At 42.7% G+C, this 17,587-nt stretch overlaps 1 protein-coding gene across 1 annotated transcript; it reads right to left on the bottom strand.

Moving 5' to 3' along the window:
* Positions 1 to 206: 206 nt before the first annotated feature.
* On the bottom strand, positions 207 to 17,245 carry DRAM2 (DNA damage regulated autophagy modulator 2). Its single transcript, XM_024217901.2, has 8 exons — positions 17,206 to 17,245; positions 14,255 to 14,517; positions 11,674 to 11,741; positions 10,646 to 10,785; positions 6,410 to 6,572; positions 2,381 to 2,463; positions 1,290 to 1,382; positions 207 to 587 (listed from the first exon to the last, which is right to left on the bottom strand). Exons 2-8 carry the CDS (start codon positions 14,383 to 14,385, stop codon positions 480 to 482), a joined length of 786 nt encoding a protein of 261 aa, XP_024073669.1. The 5' UTR covers positions 14,386 to 14,517; positions 17,206 to 17,245; the 3' UTR covers positions 207 to 479.
* Positions 17,246 to 17,587: the final 342 nt, after the last annotated feature.

Genomic DNA, 17,587 nt, shown 5'->3' with positions numbered 1-17,587 from the left:
TTATCAAGGCTAGGACATGTATAAGGTATAACTCCTCCCCACCTATGCCAATCTATGTAGCTAATCCTCATTAAATACATCTTCCCATTCATTGTAACTGACTTTCATGGGACTTGTATCAGGCCCTGAGTGGAAACAGCTTGGAATCTTGTCCAAGGCCTTGCTGTGCGTGTAGAACGCATAGACCAAATCAGCAGAGCCACTCACAACTTTCCAATGTCCATTTTATTCTTCATTCTATAAAATGTATAAGTGCAGAAATGTATTACAGGTTATTGACAATACTGATTATTAATCACCTTTGCATTGCTATGTGGGTTAATAGCAAAGCCCTTTATGTGTCAAAGTGATTGAATTTAGTCTCCTCTTTAATTGGATGGAATTTTTGATACGAACGCTTATATAAATTGTTAGTATTATTGCTACTTTTAAAATTCCTGAGATATAAAAGCTGAGAAAGTGTTTTCTCTCCCACTTAGTTATAAACGTCCTCCAATCAACAGCGTGTGTTCATCAGCCACAAAGCTATTGGGTGTATTGCAAACGCTGTGTCCACTTAAACTGACATCCGCACGCAAGGAAATTTTCTGTAACAGAAAACAATGAGAAAGGAAAGAAAAAATAACATAACGTAGCAAAGCTCCACTATTTACTCTGTTCTTTCCCCAGAGTAGCTTCTACAGACAAGGCCAAGCACTCTGAAATGCATATCACTCCAAAAACTACTTGCCTGCTAAGAAAGCAAAATATTAGTAACTCAAATAGCCCTGAGATACCCATGAGGAAATAATATGGCATTGTCCAAACTTCTCTCATGACTGTTCAGGGTGTGAAAGTCTTCACAGCTCAGGAAGGAGATAATCGTCTGATGTCTGGGTGACTGCAGGTGCAGATAGAGGTTGCTTGAGATAGGGTGGCAAAACAGTTTTCATTCTAATTCCGTTTTCAGTTACCAAGAATTTTCTGAAACATTCCTCTCCTGTGCTATTTCCCATGTTATTCTCTGAGCTATGATAGCTCTGCAGCACTTGTAGGATATGAAAGTAGTGAAAGCTAATTCTGATCCCTCAGTAGATATACCTTAGGGACACAGCACAAAGAAAATCTAGTGAGTAAGATGGGACCTTGCTGCTCTTTCAGGGTAGAATCTCAAAACAACCAAAAGAAAGGTGTATTGTTGTAACTAGGCTGGTGGGGCTGAGTTTACCAGCTCTGATATTTGATGAATGATGTTAAGTTTATTTCATGAGTCTCAGGCTATAAAGCATTGGACACAAACTTCACTTTACCTGAAAATCACGGATGTAGGTGAGGAAAAAGCTGAGGAAGGAGAAAGCCAGAGACCATTCTGAGATTGTGCTGATGATGTGAACTATGTAGCCCTGTATTGAAGAGAAAATACATCTATGTAATGAGGCTGCTTTTTCAGTCTCCAGTGGTAGAAGGCTTATATTTCAGCATTTCAAAGGATGCTCTCCTAGATCTGTCAGGATTTTCCCATTACCTTTATCTAACTCTTTCATAAGACAATGAAGCTGAATTTACCTGGTGTCTGGGAGGGAAAGGGTGACGTATTCTTTCCCCAGAAGGGTGCAGAGACGTCCTGTGCAGATGGCTGACAACTTCTAACTCTCTATTTTTTGGAAGTCATGTACCTTGTACACATTGCTTCTAATGTATATTGGGGGCTAGAGTGTTGCTTTACTACATAATGGCCTCTAAAGGTCAACTAACAAAGTACAGCTACATCACATGTACCTTTAACTTGCCCACTTTCCTCTCTTCTTCCTTCTTTCATCTCCTGCTCTCTTCCTCTCTCTCCATTCTTCCTATTAATCTCTCATACCCACTTCAGTAACCCACCAAACAGCAATGAACACGCAGGCTTCATCTTCAATGCAAAATGCTACCGTGTTAAAATGTGACTGTGAAGAGTCTTGTTTGCTCACCACAAAGTTATGATCAGAATTGTCAGCCAAGACAAGGCAGGTCATGTACAGCATAGTGGCTGCTAGTCATTAAACCTGTACCTGGCGGGCCGGTTTGTTTACCTGCCGTGTCCGCAGGTTTGGCCGATCGCAGCTCCCACTGGCCGCGGTTTGCTCTCCCAGGCCAATGGAGGCTGCGGGAAGTGGCGCAGGCCGAGGGATATGCTGGCCACCGCTTCCCGCCGAACCTGCGGATGCGGCAGATAAACGAACCGGCCCGGCCCACCAGGGTGCTTACCCTGGCAAGCTGTGTGTCAAAGGTTGCCGATCCCTGAGTTAGAAAGTCTGCATTAGCCTTCATACCTGGAATACTTTTTCCAATGCTAAATGCACACAACTTCCTTTATGGAACTGTCCTACCTTTTCCTCCCCGCTCTCAAAATCTGACTTACTTTCTCCTGTGGGTTCCAGTGCAGCTTCTGTACTAGGTCAGTTCCATACAGGCCACTGTACAAAAGGACCGAAGAAACAAACACTAAAGAAACAAGGTAAGGAAGATGCGAGATGCTAAATGGCAAATTTGGAAAGAATGTTCAAGTTATTGTCTAGACTAAGTTTCACCCTGTGGCCAGGTATCTGCATAAATGGGATGGGCGTCTGGGCTCTGAAATGCATTTACAATAATGAACAGTAACCTTGAGGTGAAACTGAAAGTTACTCTTTGCAACAAAAGCATAATTTCTTACCCCAAAACTAGGGCCCTACCAAATTCATGGTCCATTCTGTCTTAGTCAATTTCACGTTTTCAGATGTTTACATCTGAAATTTCATGGTGGTGTAACTGTGGGGGTCCTGACCCAAAAGGGGGTCGTGGGGCAGTTACAAAGCTGTTGTAGGGGAGTCCCGGGATTGCCATCCTCACTTCTGTGCTGCCTTCAGAGCTGGGCTCTGAAGGCAGCAGCCATGGAGCTTACGGCAGCCAGAGGAGGCTCCAGGAGGTGGAGGCGAGTGTGATCTCCCCTATCCTGCTGGGAATGCCTCAGCCACGGGCTCCTAGCTGCTAGTCCGGGCCAGTGGCAGATTAATGCATGGGCCCATGCCCAGGGGCCCCTTGGAAAAGTGGGCACCCTGAGCCCCGGTGGGAGCTGTGGGGGAAGAAGCCTCAAGTCTGACTCCCGACCGGGCTGGGGAGGGACAGGACTTGCTCTTCCCCTGCACGGCTGCTCTTGGGCAGAGATCAGATGCACCTCCAGGTACCTTCCCTGGCTGCAGGAAGCTCCGGGTCTGTGCTGCCTCTGGAGATGGGTCTGATCTCCCCACCGATAACTGAGATTCTTAGTCAATTAATTCCTTCAATCCTTAAAATATAATTAATGGAGGGGAAACAGTGAATCAGAGGAAGTTGTGATGGTGGGGAATCACATGGCTGATGTTTGGATGACCGCATGGCACAAGTGGGAAGGGGCAGATTCATGGATTCTAAGACCAGAAAGGACAACTGTGATTAAGTCTGACTTCATGTATAACACAGACTACTGGACTTTCTTGAACTAATTCCTGTTTGAACTAGCACGGATCTTTTAGAAAAACATCACATCTTGATTTAAAAACTTCCAGTGATGGAGAATCCAGCACAATCCTTAGGAAGTTGTTCCAATGGCTAACTGCCCTTGTTGTTAACTTGTTTCTTACTTCTAGTCTGAATTTGTCCCGCTTCAATTTGCAGCCACTGGATCTTGTTATATCTTTGTCTCCTAGGCTGGGCCTACACTTGGGGGGGGGGGGGGTGTCGACCTAAGATACGCAACTTCAGCTATATGAATAGCGTAGCTGAAGTCGGCGTATCTTAGGTCGATTTACCTGGCCGTGAGGACGGCGGCAAGTCGACCGCTGCCACTCGCCCGTCGACTCCGTTTCCGCCTCTCGCCGCAGTGGAGTTCCGGAGTCGACGGCAGAGCGATCGGGGATCGATCTTATCGCATCTACACTAGACGTGATAAATCGATCCCCGAAAGATCGATCACTACCCGCCGATCTGGCGGGTAGTGTAGACATACCCCTAGACTGAAGAGCCCTCTTATCAGTTTGTTCTTCCCCATGCAATTATTTAAACTATAATCAAGTCACCCTTTTGTTAAGCTAAACAGTTTGAGCTCCTTGAGCCTAGCACTAAAAGCATTGTTTGCAATCCTTTCATCTTTTTCGTGGCTCTCTTCTGAATCCTCTCCAATTAATCAACATCCTTCTTGAACTGTGGACACCAACACTGGACACAGTATTGCACTACAAAAGTGATGTTTCCTCCCGTGGTATTCACTCCTTCTTGTCAACTGTTGAGAATAGCCCACTTCCACCTTAATTGAATTGACTCATTAGCACTGACCCCCCCCACTTGGTAAGGCAACTCCCAGCTTTTCATATGCTGTGTATTTATACCTTTCTACTGTATTTTCCACTCCATGCACCTGATGAAGTGGATTTTAGCCCACGAAAGCTTATGCCCAAATAAATTTGTTAGTCTCTAAGGTGCCATAAGGACTCCTCGTTAGTATTGCAGTAGTGCTTGCAACAATGCCATTTACAGAGGTAGTAAAACCTCCCTACTCAATATTCTCATTTATACATCCAAAGATCTCATGAGCCTTTTTGGCTACAACACTGAACTCAGAGCTCATGTTCAGCTGATTGCTCAGGTGTCTTTTAGTCAATGCTTCCCATGACAGATGCCCCTATGCTGTATGGCCCGTCTTCTGTGTTCTAGATGTATGACTTTCTATGGAGTTCTGTTAACACAAGCTGTCTGCTTGCAATCAGTTTACAAAGCAGTCCAGACAGCTCTATATCCATGACCTGTCCTCTTCATTATTTACCACTCTCCCCAATCTTCATCTGCAAACTTTCTCAATAATTTTGTTTTCTTCCAAGTCATTAACTAAAAATATTAAATAATGTAGGGCTCTGAACTAATCCCTGGAGGACACCAGTTGATACACACCTGCTCAATGATAATTCCCCATTTATAATTACATTTTGAGACCTGCCAGTTTTTAATCTGTTTAATGTGAGCCATATTGATTTTGTACTCTTGTAGTTTCTTATCAAAATGTAGTGCACTACCCTGTCAAGTCAAAGTACATTACAACAACTTCAGCTCCTTTAAAACTCTTGAGTGCAAGTTAACCACACCAGCTAATTTTTAACATGACTAGCTTTAGTAGCTGCTCTCTAACATCCTCCTTAATCACAACTGGAATGGAGAGTATTTCATCACCATATGATATATTTATATCATCTGGCTTTTTCCCAAATACAGAACAGAAATATTTATTGAACACTTTTACCTTTTCAGTTTCTTTTTGACAGGTCAACCATGTCCAGCTAGTAATGGACCAATACCATTGTTAGGAACAAAAGGAATCCTACACTTAAGGATAATAAGATGTTTAACGCTGCTGGCCATAGGATTACTCCTTTTGCTTCCCTTACCAATTTCCCACAATTCATAGTATTAATATAATTCAGAAGCTGTCAACTTGCCCTTTCTTCCATTTTGTGGGTGGGTGAGTTTTATTTGAAATAATTACTTTCACTTCCCATATATACTAGATTGGCTGGTGGTTTTTGGTTGTTTTTTTTTTTTTAAACTAGTGTGGCCTTTTCTTCAGTGTGGCTCTTTAGGTATCTAGTAAAATGTTATTAAATAGTTCTCAATTATCCATTATTTTTGGTTTAAATCCTTTGTCAACTGGTTTGGCTCATACTTATTTTCAGCTTTGTGAAACTAGCCCTTTTTAAAACACCAAATGTATATAGAGTCCAAACCAGTATTCTATATTTGCCCATAACAAGTGATCAAGTCATGATTACTTGTACCTAAGCTACTGCTAATTTTTAGTTCTGTGATCAGTTCCTGTTTCTAGTCCTGTGATCTTGTGCATTCTGTACTAGTTTACATTTTGAAATGGATTTAAGATGTATCCTAACCTAGAGCACACTCCCATACTCTAAATGCAAGATGACAAAAGCATGGTTAATGCAGGGTTTGCTTGTTTTTATTTAACTACTGATGCTCTCCCACTAAAAACACTGGTCTCTTTCATGCACTTGCCCTTCTCAGGCCTTAGTGCTTTGATATCACATTTCTTTGCCATCTTCAACTCTCTTAGAATGAAGAATCTACTTTGCAACCTCAGTAAGTGGTGAACCATCCCTTCTGCCTGCCTTGAACTAGTGTGACAGATTCACAGGATTAACTTTTCTTTCTGATGTTAAACAAAACCCATGAGACAACAGAAGTAGAGAGCACAATGTAGATTGTACGTCTATAGACTAGTATGTATTCTATGGTCAAACGTTATTTAGCACTGACAATTATTTAGAAGAGACCCCACACATTTCTTTGCACATTTTTCACAAACTTACTCTATTTTATGATCTAGCTTGTACTACTAGTGTTACTTGTATTTCACAACAAAGGATACTGCTTGCTATGCTTGATCCGCACCAGAGTAGCACAATCACTCGGATCCAAAAAAGTTTTGGCTGCATCGTGTAGGAAAGAATGGTCTGAACCACTATGTAAATGGCTCCTATTCCAAACGTTAGACAGGCTCCAACTACGTGCATATAAAACAGACTATATTTCTAGGTGGAAAGACAGATATAAATAAAATATAATATGTACATAAAATATACAGAACACAATTTAGTTTATTGCAGTGCTGATAGCTCCACTTTATAAAAGCTTTGCCTGCAGCTGCCACCACCTCTAACTGGGATCTCCTCACATCTCTCAAGTTAAGCTGTGCTGGGGCAGGGTCACTACTTGGATGGGAGACCTTCAAAGCAAATCCACATATGGTTAGTAGCAATTCAGCAGCTGCCAACTCTCTGTCAGGACATGTTGTCATGGAGCAATTGGCTGCCGGAGGGCTAGTCTTTCAGATGAAACATAAAACTAAGGTCTTGGCCACTTGCGGTTATTAAAGTTCCTGTGATACTTTACTCAAGAGCAGAGATTTTAGTAAACTGGCCAGAACAGCAGGGCTTTTAGTTAGTTGCAATAATTAGGGCTATGTTAACAGTGAACGGACTTGAGCAAAATAGCACAAACTTCTTTTATTTTATTTTTTAAAACAATCCTTGTTTTCAGTTATCGGGGTGTGTGTGGGGGGTCATCACCATGGCAGAATAAAAGCTTTTACTGAGCTTTCATTTGGCCACATACTTCTTATAATACTGTTGTTGCTAAGCATACGCCTCCTAAACAGCACATTATTTGACTTGGCAACACTCAGTGTTCTCAATTAAACTAGTTCGTCTGTCATCACTTCCCATCATTCAGACACAAAAAATTCAATGTCAAGTCACAGATTCTCATCTAATAATGAAAAGATGACAATCTGACTCCTAGGATGGCTGTGTGAAATACAGCCTTAATGAGACTGGTCTGTAAAAAACTGAACAGTACTAACAAAAAGAAAGTGGAGGAATTATTGAGGAGGGTTTGAGGCAAGTAAAATGAGAATAGGCCTATCAGACAATGGAATAATATCACCATGAGAATAGTACCAGTAACCTGCACATATACAGAGTCTTCCATCTGAGGATCAAAATATTTTTTATGAAAAAACTGATCCTAACAGGACCTTTGTGGTAAGTATTCATATTTCCATTTTACAGATGAGCAAGCCAAGGCACAGAGTTCAAAGCCGACATTTTCAAAAAGGCCTCTGATTTTTGGGTTCCCAACTTGAGACACTGTGGGCCTGACTTTGAGTTGCGCAGCACTTGCAGCTCCATTTCAAGTCACTAGGAACTGCAGGTGCTCAGCACTTTTGTACATGATGCACAAAGTGTATCAAGCTGGACCCAGAAATGTCGAGTCGCCTGTAGTCAGTAACCACTCTTGCAAACTTGGCTGCATGCTATTTGTCCAAGGAAGCCTGTAGTTTAATGACAAGAAACCATCAAGGTCTTATCACAAGATGTATTCAAAGAAAACTGGGATGCAACACTGAAGCTGGATAAAGGAAGCCCTGCAATTATGCAGATGAGGGCAGGGATCAGATGGCCTATTAACCCCTTCTATCCTAAAATCAGAGGTGAAAGTAAGTCAGTACGGTCTGGTACGGCATACCGGCAAGAGCCGGTACACAGCCAACAGTACCAGCAGGGGGCAGCTTCCCCAGGCCAGCAATTTAAAAGGACCCTGGGCTCCCGGCAGCAGCCAGGGCCCCTGGCCCTTTAAATCACGGCCGGAGCCCTGGGGTAGCAGTGGCGATTTCAAGGACCCGGGGATTTCAAGGCCCCGCCCCTTCTGCCTGAGGCCCCGCCCTGCTCAGGACTCCAGCCCTGTGTACCAGTAAGTCCCTTAAGTTACTTTCTCCCCTGTGTAAAATCTAAGTTTATGAACACAACAGGATCACACAATACAGGCTAAAACCTAGTGGTTCTACTCTGAAAAGTGACACTGTAAAAATGGAATCATGGGGTTCTGTGTTTGTGTCTCAATTACTTTAGATAAAATTGGCTCGGTGTATTAGTCTTTCCTAACTGCCAGTTCTGCAAACTCAAACAAGCTGGAGTCTCTTGTACATCACCACCAGTAATAAAGGTTCTTCAGGTCAAAGCAGGTCCTCAGTGACACCAGTGCAACCCCACTGAATGCAACAGCATTGCACTGACTGGAATTTAGTAAACAATTTTTATGTAGGAGAAATAAATTTCCCCTTACTCCCTCATAGGTATGTTCACTCGTCAGTTCTAACAGGGGTTAAGAACAATAAAAGCTTTGCATTAAAACCAGCAGTTGCTCCTTTGAATAAGAAAGGGTCACTTTTACTTATTTTAAAAGTAGAATAGAATCACACTTTAAGTGGAATACATACTTCAAAATTTAACAGTAACAAATTGTAAAACACTCTACTATTATCAAAGAAACACAGGATTTTCCATAGAAAATCAGACTGTTGGTGCACTCAGACAAGTTTTTTGTCTTTGGTCAGTGACCAGTTCCTGATGTTCAGAAGGAAGGCAGGAAAAAAATGCACATGGCTGACTGTGCATGATAGATTCCTCCTCTCCCCACAAATCATCTTATATCCTAAAACATGAGACTGGCTTCCCCTTATTTTAGCTACGTAACTACAGATGAGATTAATGGTAATGAAATCATCCAGTCCCTTACAAAATCTGGCCACGTATTTAATCAAATGCCAATAAATTCCCAAGGCTGACTCTGTAGAAATCAGAATTTAAATTGCGTGCTGCTATACTGCCATCCAGTGGTCAAATATGTTTTTCTATATTGCCAATGTAGAGATCAAGACTCGGCAGAAGAAGAGAAATTTTCTTTGGGCTTGTCTGCATGGGAAAATTGAGCTGGATAGCTATAGCACAATAATTATTCAATTACTCTGCTATAGCTATGCGTGTCAATTATTCCTTGCAGATAAGCCTTTGGCCTCTCACATGCACCCATCTGGGCAGAGTTCTACGAGGCAGCATCCACTGACACCCTCAACAGTTTCTGCATCGACCACTATCTGGGGTTCTCTGCTTGGTGTCCTCCTCTGGAACCCTTTTGCTCACCCTTCGATCTTACTTCACTTTCTGCCCCTCTTGATTTATCCTCCATAATTAGTGGAATATAATTTCTTTTTTGGCTCCTTCTTTTTTCTGTGGGATCCTCCTTGTTAGCATTGAGAGTCAAATATGGTAATAAGCGTAGCTGCCAAGTTCTGGTTTGTACCATGTGCCATTTTATGTATAGTATTTAATTAACTAACTTGCATATAACCCTAAATTTAGGCCTAGTCAAACACACCATCCCTTGATCATTGGTGGGGTTAGGACATGGAGCTGAATAAAACTTGGCATCTCTAGCCAGAGTAGGTGAGTGGCCACAGGGAGGGAGGAGTAGCTAGATGGGTGCCTGCTGGGAGGTCAAGAAGTGCTGGGCCCGTGGAAGGATAGGAAGTGTTAAAGCTCCTGAGGGCGGCTGGTGATCTTGGGTGCTGGGGCTCCCAGTGGGCAGGGGCTATGTGCTATAGAGCATGTGGTACAACTGGATTTGGGGGAAGAGAGTAGGCTGGAGCCTGAGGCCAGTATCAAGCTCCTCACCTTGTGTTTCTGCTCCCAGCACATGCTCTAGCCACTTCCTGGCTTCTCACTTCTGGCCCTAATCCAACAGGGGAAGGAGGCATCTGGATCCTTGTTCAGCAGGCTCCCCAGCAGCCAAAAGGCTGCATAACTACAGATAAATGCCAGCATCCTTTTGGCAGATCAGCTGGATGGATGAGACTCCAACTGAGATGCGGATATGCATGACATGGCTACCAAATGCATGACTGTTGCCATCAGATGGGTGACACCTGGAAGCCCTGCATATGGTGTTTCTTGCTTTTAGTGGTGTGAATATTTAAAAGGTTATCAATTTGAGAGAGGGAAAACTCTGAAAAGGAAGATAATATTGTAGAGAAAAATAGACATTTGAGAGACAGGAGAAGGACAGAGGTTACTAATGCTTGTAATTCTTCCCAAAATGTCTGTCTGTTTTGAAAGAAAACATACACAAAGGACCTGCTTTTCAGAGGTGGTGAGCACCCACAGCTATAACTTAAGTCAGTGGGGGCTCAGCACCTCTGAAATCTGGTCCAAAATACTGAATTGTCCTTCCAGTATAACATCCAGAAAACTGCAGACAGAACACAAACCTGGAAGTTGGCAATAATGCAAAGTCCAAAACAGCTTATTATTCCAAGCGTAAAGCCAGCCTTATTTAATCTGGCGATCTTGGGTTCTCCTGGACTCAGAGCATAAACTTGTTTATAGCGAACATACACAGTAGCAATACCTGTAAACAAACAACCCAAATGCAGTGAGGCTTGAGTAAACAAGGAGACTATTCTTGTCAACTGTAAGGTGATAAGAGACAGAGGTCATTGTTATTTAAAAGGCAAAAACTACATTAAGGTCTGGTCTACACTAATGACCGAAGTCAATCTAAGTTACGCGAGTTAAGTTACGTAAGTCATGTAACTTAAGTCGACGTAGCTTAGATTGACTTACAGCGCTGTCTACACTGCGCTATGTTGATGGGAGACACTCTCCTGTCGACACAGCTTCCGCCTCTCGAGGAGGTGGAGTACTGAAGTCAACAGGAGAGCGCTCTGCCATCAACTTATCCTGTCTTCACCAGACCCAGTAAATCGCAGCTGCTGCATCAATCGCAGCAGCGCCGATTTAGCCACTAGTGAAGACAAGCCCTAAGAGAGCAAAGTGAGGAACTCAAGTCAGGAAATAAAGTGAAGTGACAGAAATGCAATTACCTTCTGATCAAGGCATGTAGTGTTTGTGATCCCAGATAAGATTAAACTGATTTTTAAAGACACATGAGATTCCACTTCCCCGATGATGTCACTACTGGGCACAGTTAAGGTTACTGACTTGTCCTAAATGTGCATTTTCATACCTTAACATGTCTTGATTTCTTTTAAGCTTAACCTTAACTATGAGTTTCCTGCACTAATAAATGCTTGGTTTGGGGATAATTACAACAATCCTATAATGCATTTCACCCTAAATAACTGATCTGTACTCAGCCTCACTCTCTTAATGTAGCTTTTCTCTGGGAATTAGGGGTAATTTAGTAATAATGAAACTAAGTAACTTAGTGTTCCTGTTTAATAATTTGTATTCCAGAAGTGTTTACAATGTGCTAGAGGTCATTTTATCTACTTACCTAAGAAAGTGGAAATATTTAACATAATCCCAAATAAGCATCTTTCAGGAGGTATTGTCCCTGTGTCACTGTAAGAAAAACAGTATATAAAACATGGTTCTCCATCATGTACTGTAAATTTCCACCAGAGAAATGCATCTTTATAAGAGGAGGGAAGGAAAGGAGAAACAGGGTCATGAAGCATTCAAAGCAGTTTCACCTATTTTGTTGTACACTACTTAAGCAATTTACTGTGCTAGTTTCTAGGGATGCAGAAGCCAACATGACTGCCTTTTTGTTATGGGCACAATGTTTTTAGAACAGGAACAATATGTACAATCCAACATAGCTATCCTGTTTGTTTATGTTAATTCTCCATAAAAAGTTAAAAGACAGTTAAGGCTGTAAAATGAAGCACTCTAAAGTCTGGAAAGGCCAAAGTTAAGGTTCCAACAGGACATATAGACAGGGGCGGCTCCAGGCACCAGCGGGGGGCGGCCTGCCAGTTGCTGTGAGGGCAGCAGGCAGGCAGCTTTCGGCGGCATGCCTGCGGAAGGTCCGCCGGTGCCACGCCTTCGGCGGCAATTTGGCGGCGAGGACGCCGAAGGCACAGCACCGGCAGACCTCCCGCAGGCATGCCGCCGAATCCGCGTGACCAGCGGACCGCGCGCAGGCACGCCGCCGAAATCCGCATGCCTGCTGTGCTTGGGGCAGTAAAAACCATAGAGCCGCCCCTGCATATAGATTACAATACAGGTTTTAATTACATGATCACGCATTTTCAAAGGACACTTGGATCATTTAGTGTGCAGGCTGGACTGTATACTGTGAATGTGGGAGCTGTTCATTATTTTTTATCTTTAACTGTTCAACATGTGGTCCCATATGTTATTCACTGCACACAATCAAACATCTGCCTGATTCACTATAAACAAGGCAGACTTGCAGAGTTAAATTTTTACACCTGTAAAGATATTCAAAAGTGACTAATAGGTTGGGAGCCTCAATTTCTGGGTACCCAACTTGAAATACTTTAACGGGGCCTGACTTTCTAAAGTGGGTGCTCAGCACTTTCTGCAAAAAGGGCCCCTTTAAAGTGTCTCAAATTCGGCTCTCAAAATCTCTGGAAAATCTTGCCTGATATTTCTGTATCTCCATTACACCACGGTGGAACTCTGAGTAAATCTATCAGGAGATCAAAAAGGCAGCAGCACTAATCATAACAAAGGCAAAGATTGGGTATCAAGCCTCCAGGCAGGCTGGTCTCGCAAACTCTAAGGGTGAAGCTGCCATGCCATAAGTAAGAAGTAATGTTAGAAAGGAGAGTTTTAAAGAGATTAAACAATTAGTGAAAAGTTCTCACTGCTAATTTAACTTGTAAAGACCCAGTGCAAAGGCCAGCATGGGGCCTTGGACCTGTTTAGGAATTAAGGACCACAGTAGGAATTAAGTGGCACATAGGCTTGGGGCTGGCTTTCCGCATGGGGTGAATCTCATCTTATGTGACTAACAACGTTTTAATACTCTTAACAGCAGCTAAAAATTGTGTGTGTGTGTGTGTGGATTTAAAAAAAAAAAAACAGAATCAGAAGGTAACACTGAAATCCTGGCCTAAGTGAGAGTAAACCACATGACACAGAAGGGCAATAAACTAAAGAATATGAGAGATTAGATATAAATAGACATTCTGGAATTCACGGAAAGCTAATTCTCCCTAGGTGTCATGCTGGAAAGATAGATTTTTTTTTTTGTAATTTGCACAAAGCATGATACCTTTTTTGATAAGGGCAGTTACAACTCATCTCTAGCAGCTCAATAGTCAATGGATCAATTTGTGAAGGCTGCCAGTCCTTCCACCAAATGGAGGAGAAATTAGAGAGGGAAGATGATGGTAGGTCCAGCCACCTGAAGGAGGACAGCAGCAGAGGCACATGCAGACCCTTAGTACTTCCAGAGAGATGTTAAATTCTGTGACTGTGGTTGGTTAGCAGAACTAAGAATTACCCATGGCTGTCTATAACACTGCATCAGCAACTGATTTTAGTTAAAAAAACATGTTAAAACCAAAGAGGAAAATGTCCACGTTTCAAATGAAAAAGCCATATTGTCATAGAACACGGGTTTCCAATCTCAAGATTGCATATGTAACCACCCTGCCCTTCCCATACGGCTAGAAAGGAGGGTGTGTCTGGATGAGTCCAAGTACAGAAAAGGCTGAGAATTGGCGTCATAGAACAAGAACTCTGGATTCAGATACTTATTCTATGGCTCTGTGCCTCCAGTTATCCAACATCTCTAGTGATCACTAAAACACCCTATGATATCGTAATGACATTAACACAGGCCATGAAAACCTTAAAATGTAAATGTTTGTGTTTGTCCAAAAAATTAAACTAAATTAAATTAACAAGACAAGTATTGATGTTTGTTTTTTAAAAAAATATCTTCTTAGTTTAATGTTAGAACTGCTAATCCCAAAACTATACATTTTAAACTACAATTTTTAAAGTGTTAGGGGAAACATTTGCATATAAAGGAAAGGCCAGTTCTGGCATGAATACTGTGGTATAGTTAACAGTGCAACAGTTAGAGTTTTACTGACCTGATGTATGGCACCAAAGGGTCAATATGACGTAGAAGGACTGCGGTAATGTATGAAAATATGAAAGAAGCGGCTGACCAAACAACCAAAGCCGAAGGCAAGAAACAGAGGCCTTGCTGAAACCACCACATTGCAGCACTGCTTCACAAGTCCAAACGCTGTGAAGAATCAAATATGCAAAAGATCTTTGGTTTTGTCTCAGTGGTTTTCTCTTCTTGAAGCCAAAGAGTGAATTGTGTTAACATGCAGTCTCCATGCGCCTCCTGTTATAAACAGCCATAGTAAGAGAAGACAAATTGGATTTAGTATCACTGTCATTGAAAGCACAACAGGAGGCTTTCAGGAAGTCACTGCTCTCTCAACCCAGAAGTAACTTTAAAGTGAAAAGCAGAAACTTCTTTTGGAAACTTTCATACTGCAACTCACAGAAGAAAACTGGAGAAGAAACTCATGGATGTCGTTTTACTGCCTTAACATTTGTCTGCTTCCACAGCTGTGTCAGGAGAGCCACTGTGTTGTGATTCTTTCTCTTCGACTCTATTTGTGCATAAAACCTCTTCAAGGTTAAGCCCCAGGGATCAGAGAGGGTAGTGAGTGCAGTGAGTACAGAATATGCCTCAGTGACAGTTTTACCAAAAAAGGAAATTAAAGGTTCTACAACTGCCATTAACAACAAACTGGGCATATTTACAAAGTGACCTGACAACACAGAAATATTAGTAACTCTTGCACCTATCGAGCACCTTCCATCTGAGGCTCTCAAGACACTGTACCACCTCACACTTAAGTCAGTAAATATGTGCATAGATTTATTTTGGCAAGAGCTGGCTGCTGCCATCCAGGACCTCCAGAGACAACCACCACCTAATCCAGCTGCAGAGAAAGTTCCACTTACACATCTAGTTAGTGAAGTGCATCATGCTGTGTTTATACACCTATCCAGTTTTGAAAATCCGAGCCTCAGAGCAAGATTACCCTTCATACAGAGCTAGACGTACAGGCACAATGTGTAGCTGTGTCACCCCCACAAGAGCACAGGGAAGGAATTGTAATTCCTCCCTTGCTGCTGGGGGGGCGGGGAGAAGTAGTTTGCTACCGGCTCCAATCAGGAAGCTAAAAATAGAGCCCAGTTCTATAAAATCATGGTCTTGTGCTTTAACCACAAGGCCAGTCTTACATTTGAGAAACAAAGGTCACAGAAACTGGTTAAGCCTAGTAGATGTAAGGGTCCAAAGAGATGAAAGATTGGAGCCTGTAAACAGAGCAAGGGACAGGGCAAAGAAGACAAGGAGAAGTGAGCAATGTGGAGAGAGTGGTGATCAGAGAGAGTCAAAGACAGAACCCTCAGAAAAGAGCAGAGCCAGATGATGAATAAGGCAGTGCGGAGTTAGTTCAGAGCTGGATAGGAAATACAACATTGAAACTAACCAGAATGAGGGTGGTCAGCTGCAGTGACAGGAATAGAGAGCCAGACATCAAAGTACAGGAAGAGAGACTGAGGGAGCCAGAGTGGTAGAGGATCCCATGGATGGGGAGGGAGAGACTAGATAGAAAGGAACAGGTGGTATGGGAGGAGAGAATCTGAAAGTGAAGAGACGGCTCCTCCTCTCCAGCCAGTGGATGCAGAAATGAGAGAAGGAGAAACTAGATTCCAAGAAGAGAGCAGAAGCCAAGTCAAAGAGGGAGAGATGGGTCTCAGAGTGAGGAAGTGGGAGATAAAGTGTGAGGTCTCATCCCTGAGTTACCTCTGAGCCTGCTTGAGTGTAGAGAGTCATCAGTTACCTACAGGGTTCAGCCAATCCACAGGCGAGATCCCGCCAGGTGATCCCAAGGCAGGTACATAGGCTCCTGGGAAGCAGCCTCTCTAGTCTGCCCAATGTCACTGCTTGGCTGGGAACACTGCCCTTACTGCTGCTCCTGCTCTAGCGTGTACCTGTGGCTGTTTCCCACCTAGCCCGCCCCGGTTCCAGCCTGCATCTGCTCCTACCTCAGCTGTGAACTCTGACAGAGATAATAGACAGACAGGAAGTGGAGTAGTAGGAGGAAGGAGAATGGGGATGGCAGGTGAAGAGTCCAAAGGGCAAGCATAAAGGCAGGAGACAGAGCAGGAATAGGAGAGGAAGGATATGAAGAGAAGAAAAGATATGGTCCAGAGCTGACAACCTCCTCCATGTCCCAGAGAGTTGGAGAATTTATTCTATCCAGATTACCCTTCTGTTATGAACTGATCCAACCCCTATAAGACAGGCCAGACATACATCTTCATCTTACCCACTCTTTGCATATTGTCCTGAAACCCCAGCGTATCCCATGTCCCTCAGTGGTGTCTTTATTCTGCCCTTTCCCCACGGAGGGGTGTAGGATTTGTGTGGAGGCCAGCTTGACAGCAAATGGCTGCCAGGTATCCCTCCCTCAACTGCTTCCCTGAGGTTGGTCACTAATTTAAGTACTCTTGGTCCTCTGCCCACTCAGTCTGGGTCTTACATGCTACACCAGCACCAATCCTCTGTCCACCACTTGCTGATAAATTTGGGGACCCCTTCAAGTATGGGGTGTAGAGTCTAAGCATACTAGTCGGTTGCCATTAATCAGGCTCTGGAACTCTCTTGACGTGTGACAGAAACCTACTTTGTACTTGATAAAACCTGAAGAAGGGGTATGGGTTACATCATACAACAAAAAGGCAGAGGTATTTTGCTACGATGCATGATAGTCTCTAGCATGGAGATGGAGGGTGGATGGGGATACAGAGGCAGAATGAAGGCTTGGTGGGAATCTGAAGTGCACATGTACTAACTTTCTGCCCCTTAATATATCATTTTCAAGCTATTAATAAAATAACACTAGCACTTTCGTGAACTTCCATTATAGGATTGCTGTCGAAAGTCTTAAAAGAGCAACACTCCGATCCAGAAACTACAGAACCCGAACTACTAAAAACGAAAATCAACCTTCTGTTGGTGGCATCTGCCTCAGATGATGAAAATGAACGTGCGTCTGTCCGCACTGCTTTGGATAATTATCGAGCAGAACTGTCATCAGCATGGAAACATGTCCTCTGGACAGTTAGGTTAGGTTAAAAAACCTATAAAAAAACAAAAACAGTAAAAACAATTCAACATTTGTAAGTTCAACTTTCATGATTAAGAGATTGCACTACAGTACTTGTATGAGGTGAACTGAAAAATATTATTTCTTTTGTTTATCTTTTTTACAGTGCGAATATTTGTACTAAAAAAAATAACATAAAGTGAGCTTTACCTTGTATTCTGATTTGTAATTGAAATCAATATATTTGAAAATGTAGAAAACATCCAAAAATATTTAAATAAA

This window comes from Terrapene carolina, unplaced genomic scaffold (assembly GCF_002925995.2).
Source record: "Terrapene carolina triunguis isolate 2854851 unplaced genomic scaffold, T_m_triunguis-2.0 Scaffold191, whole genome shotgun sequence".
In the NCBI taxonomy this organism is placed as follows: Eukaryota; Metazoa; Chordata; order Testudines; family Emydidae; genus Terrapene; species Terrapene triunguis.
The sequence above is the reverse complement of the archived record's forward strand: the minus strand, read 5'-3'. Positions and strand labels throughout refer to the sequence as shown.

Bases quoted from the DNA above. Each gene is read 5' to 3' on its own strand.
- DRAM2 (XM_024217901.2), bottom strand. From the start codon at position 14,385: ATGTGGTGGTTTCAGCAAGGCCTCTGTTTCTTGCCTTCGGCTTTGGTT. The intron at 10,786-11,673 runs GTAAGTAGATAA...GTTTGTTTACAG, and splicing joins AAATATTTCCACTTTCTTAG to GTATTGCTACTGTGTATGTT. The intron at 588-1,289 runs GTAAAGTGAAGT...TTTCTGTTACAG, and splicing joins CCTACATCCGTGATTTTCAG to AAAATTTCCTTGCGTGCGGA.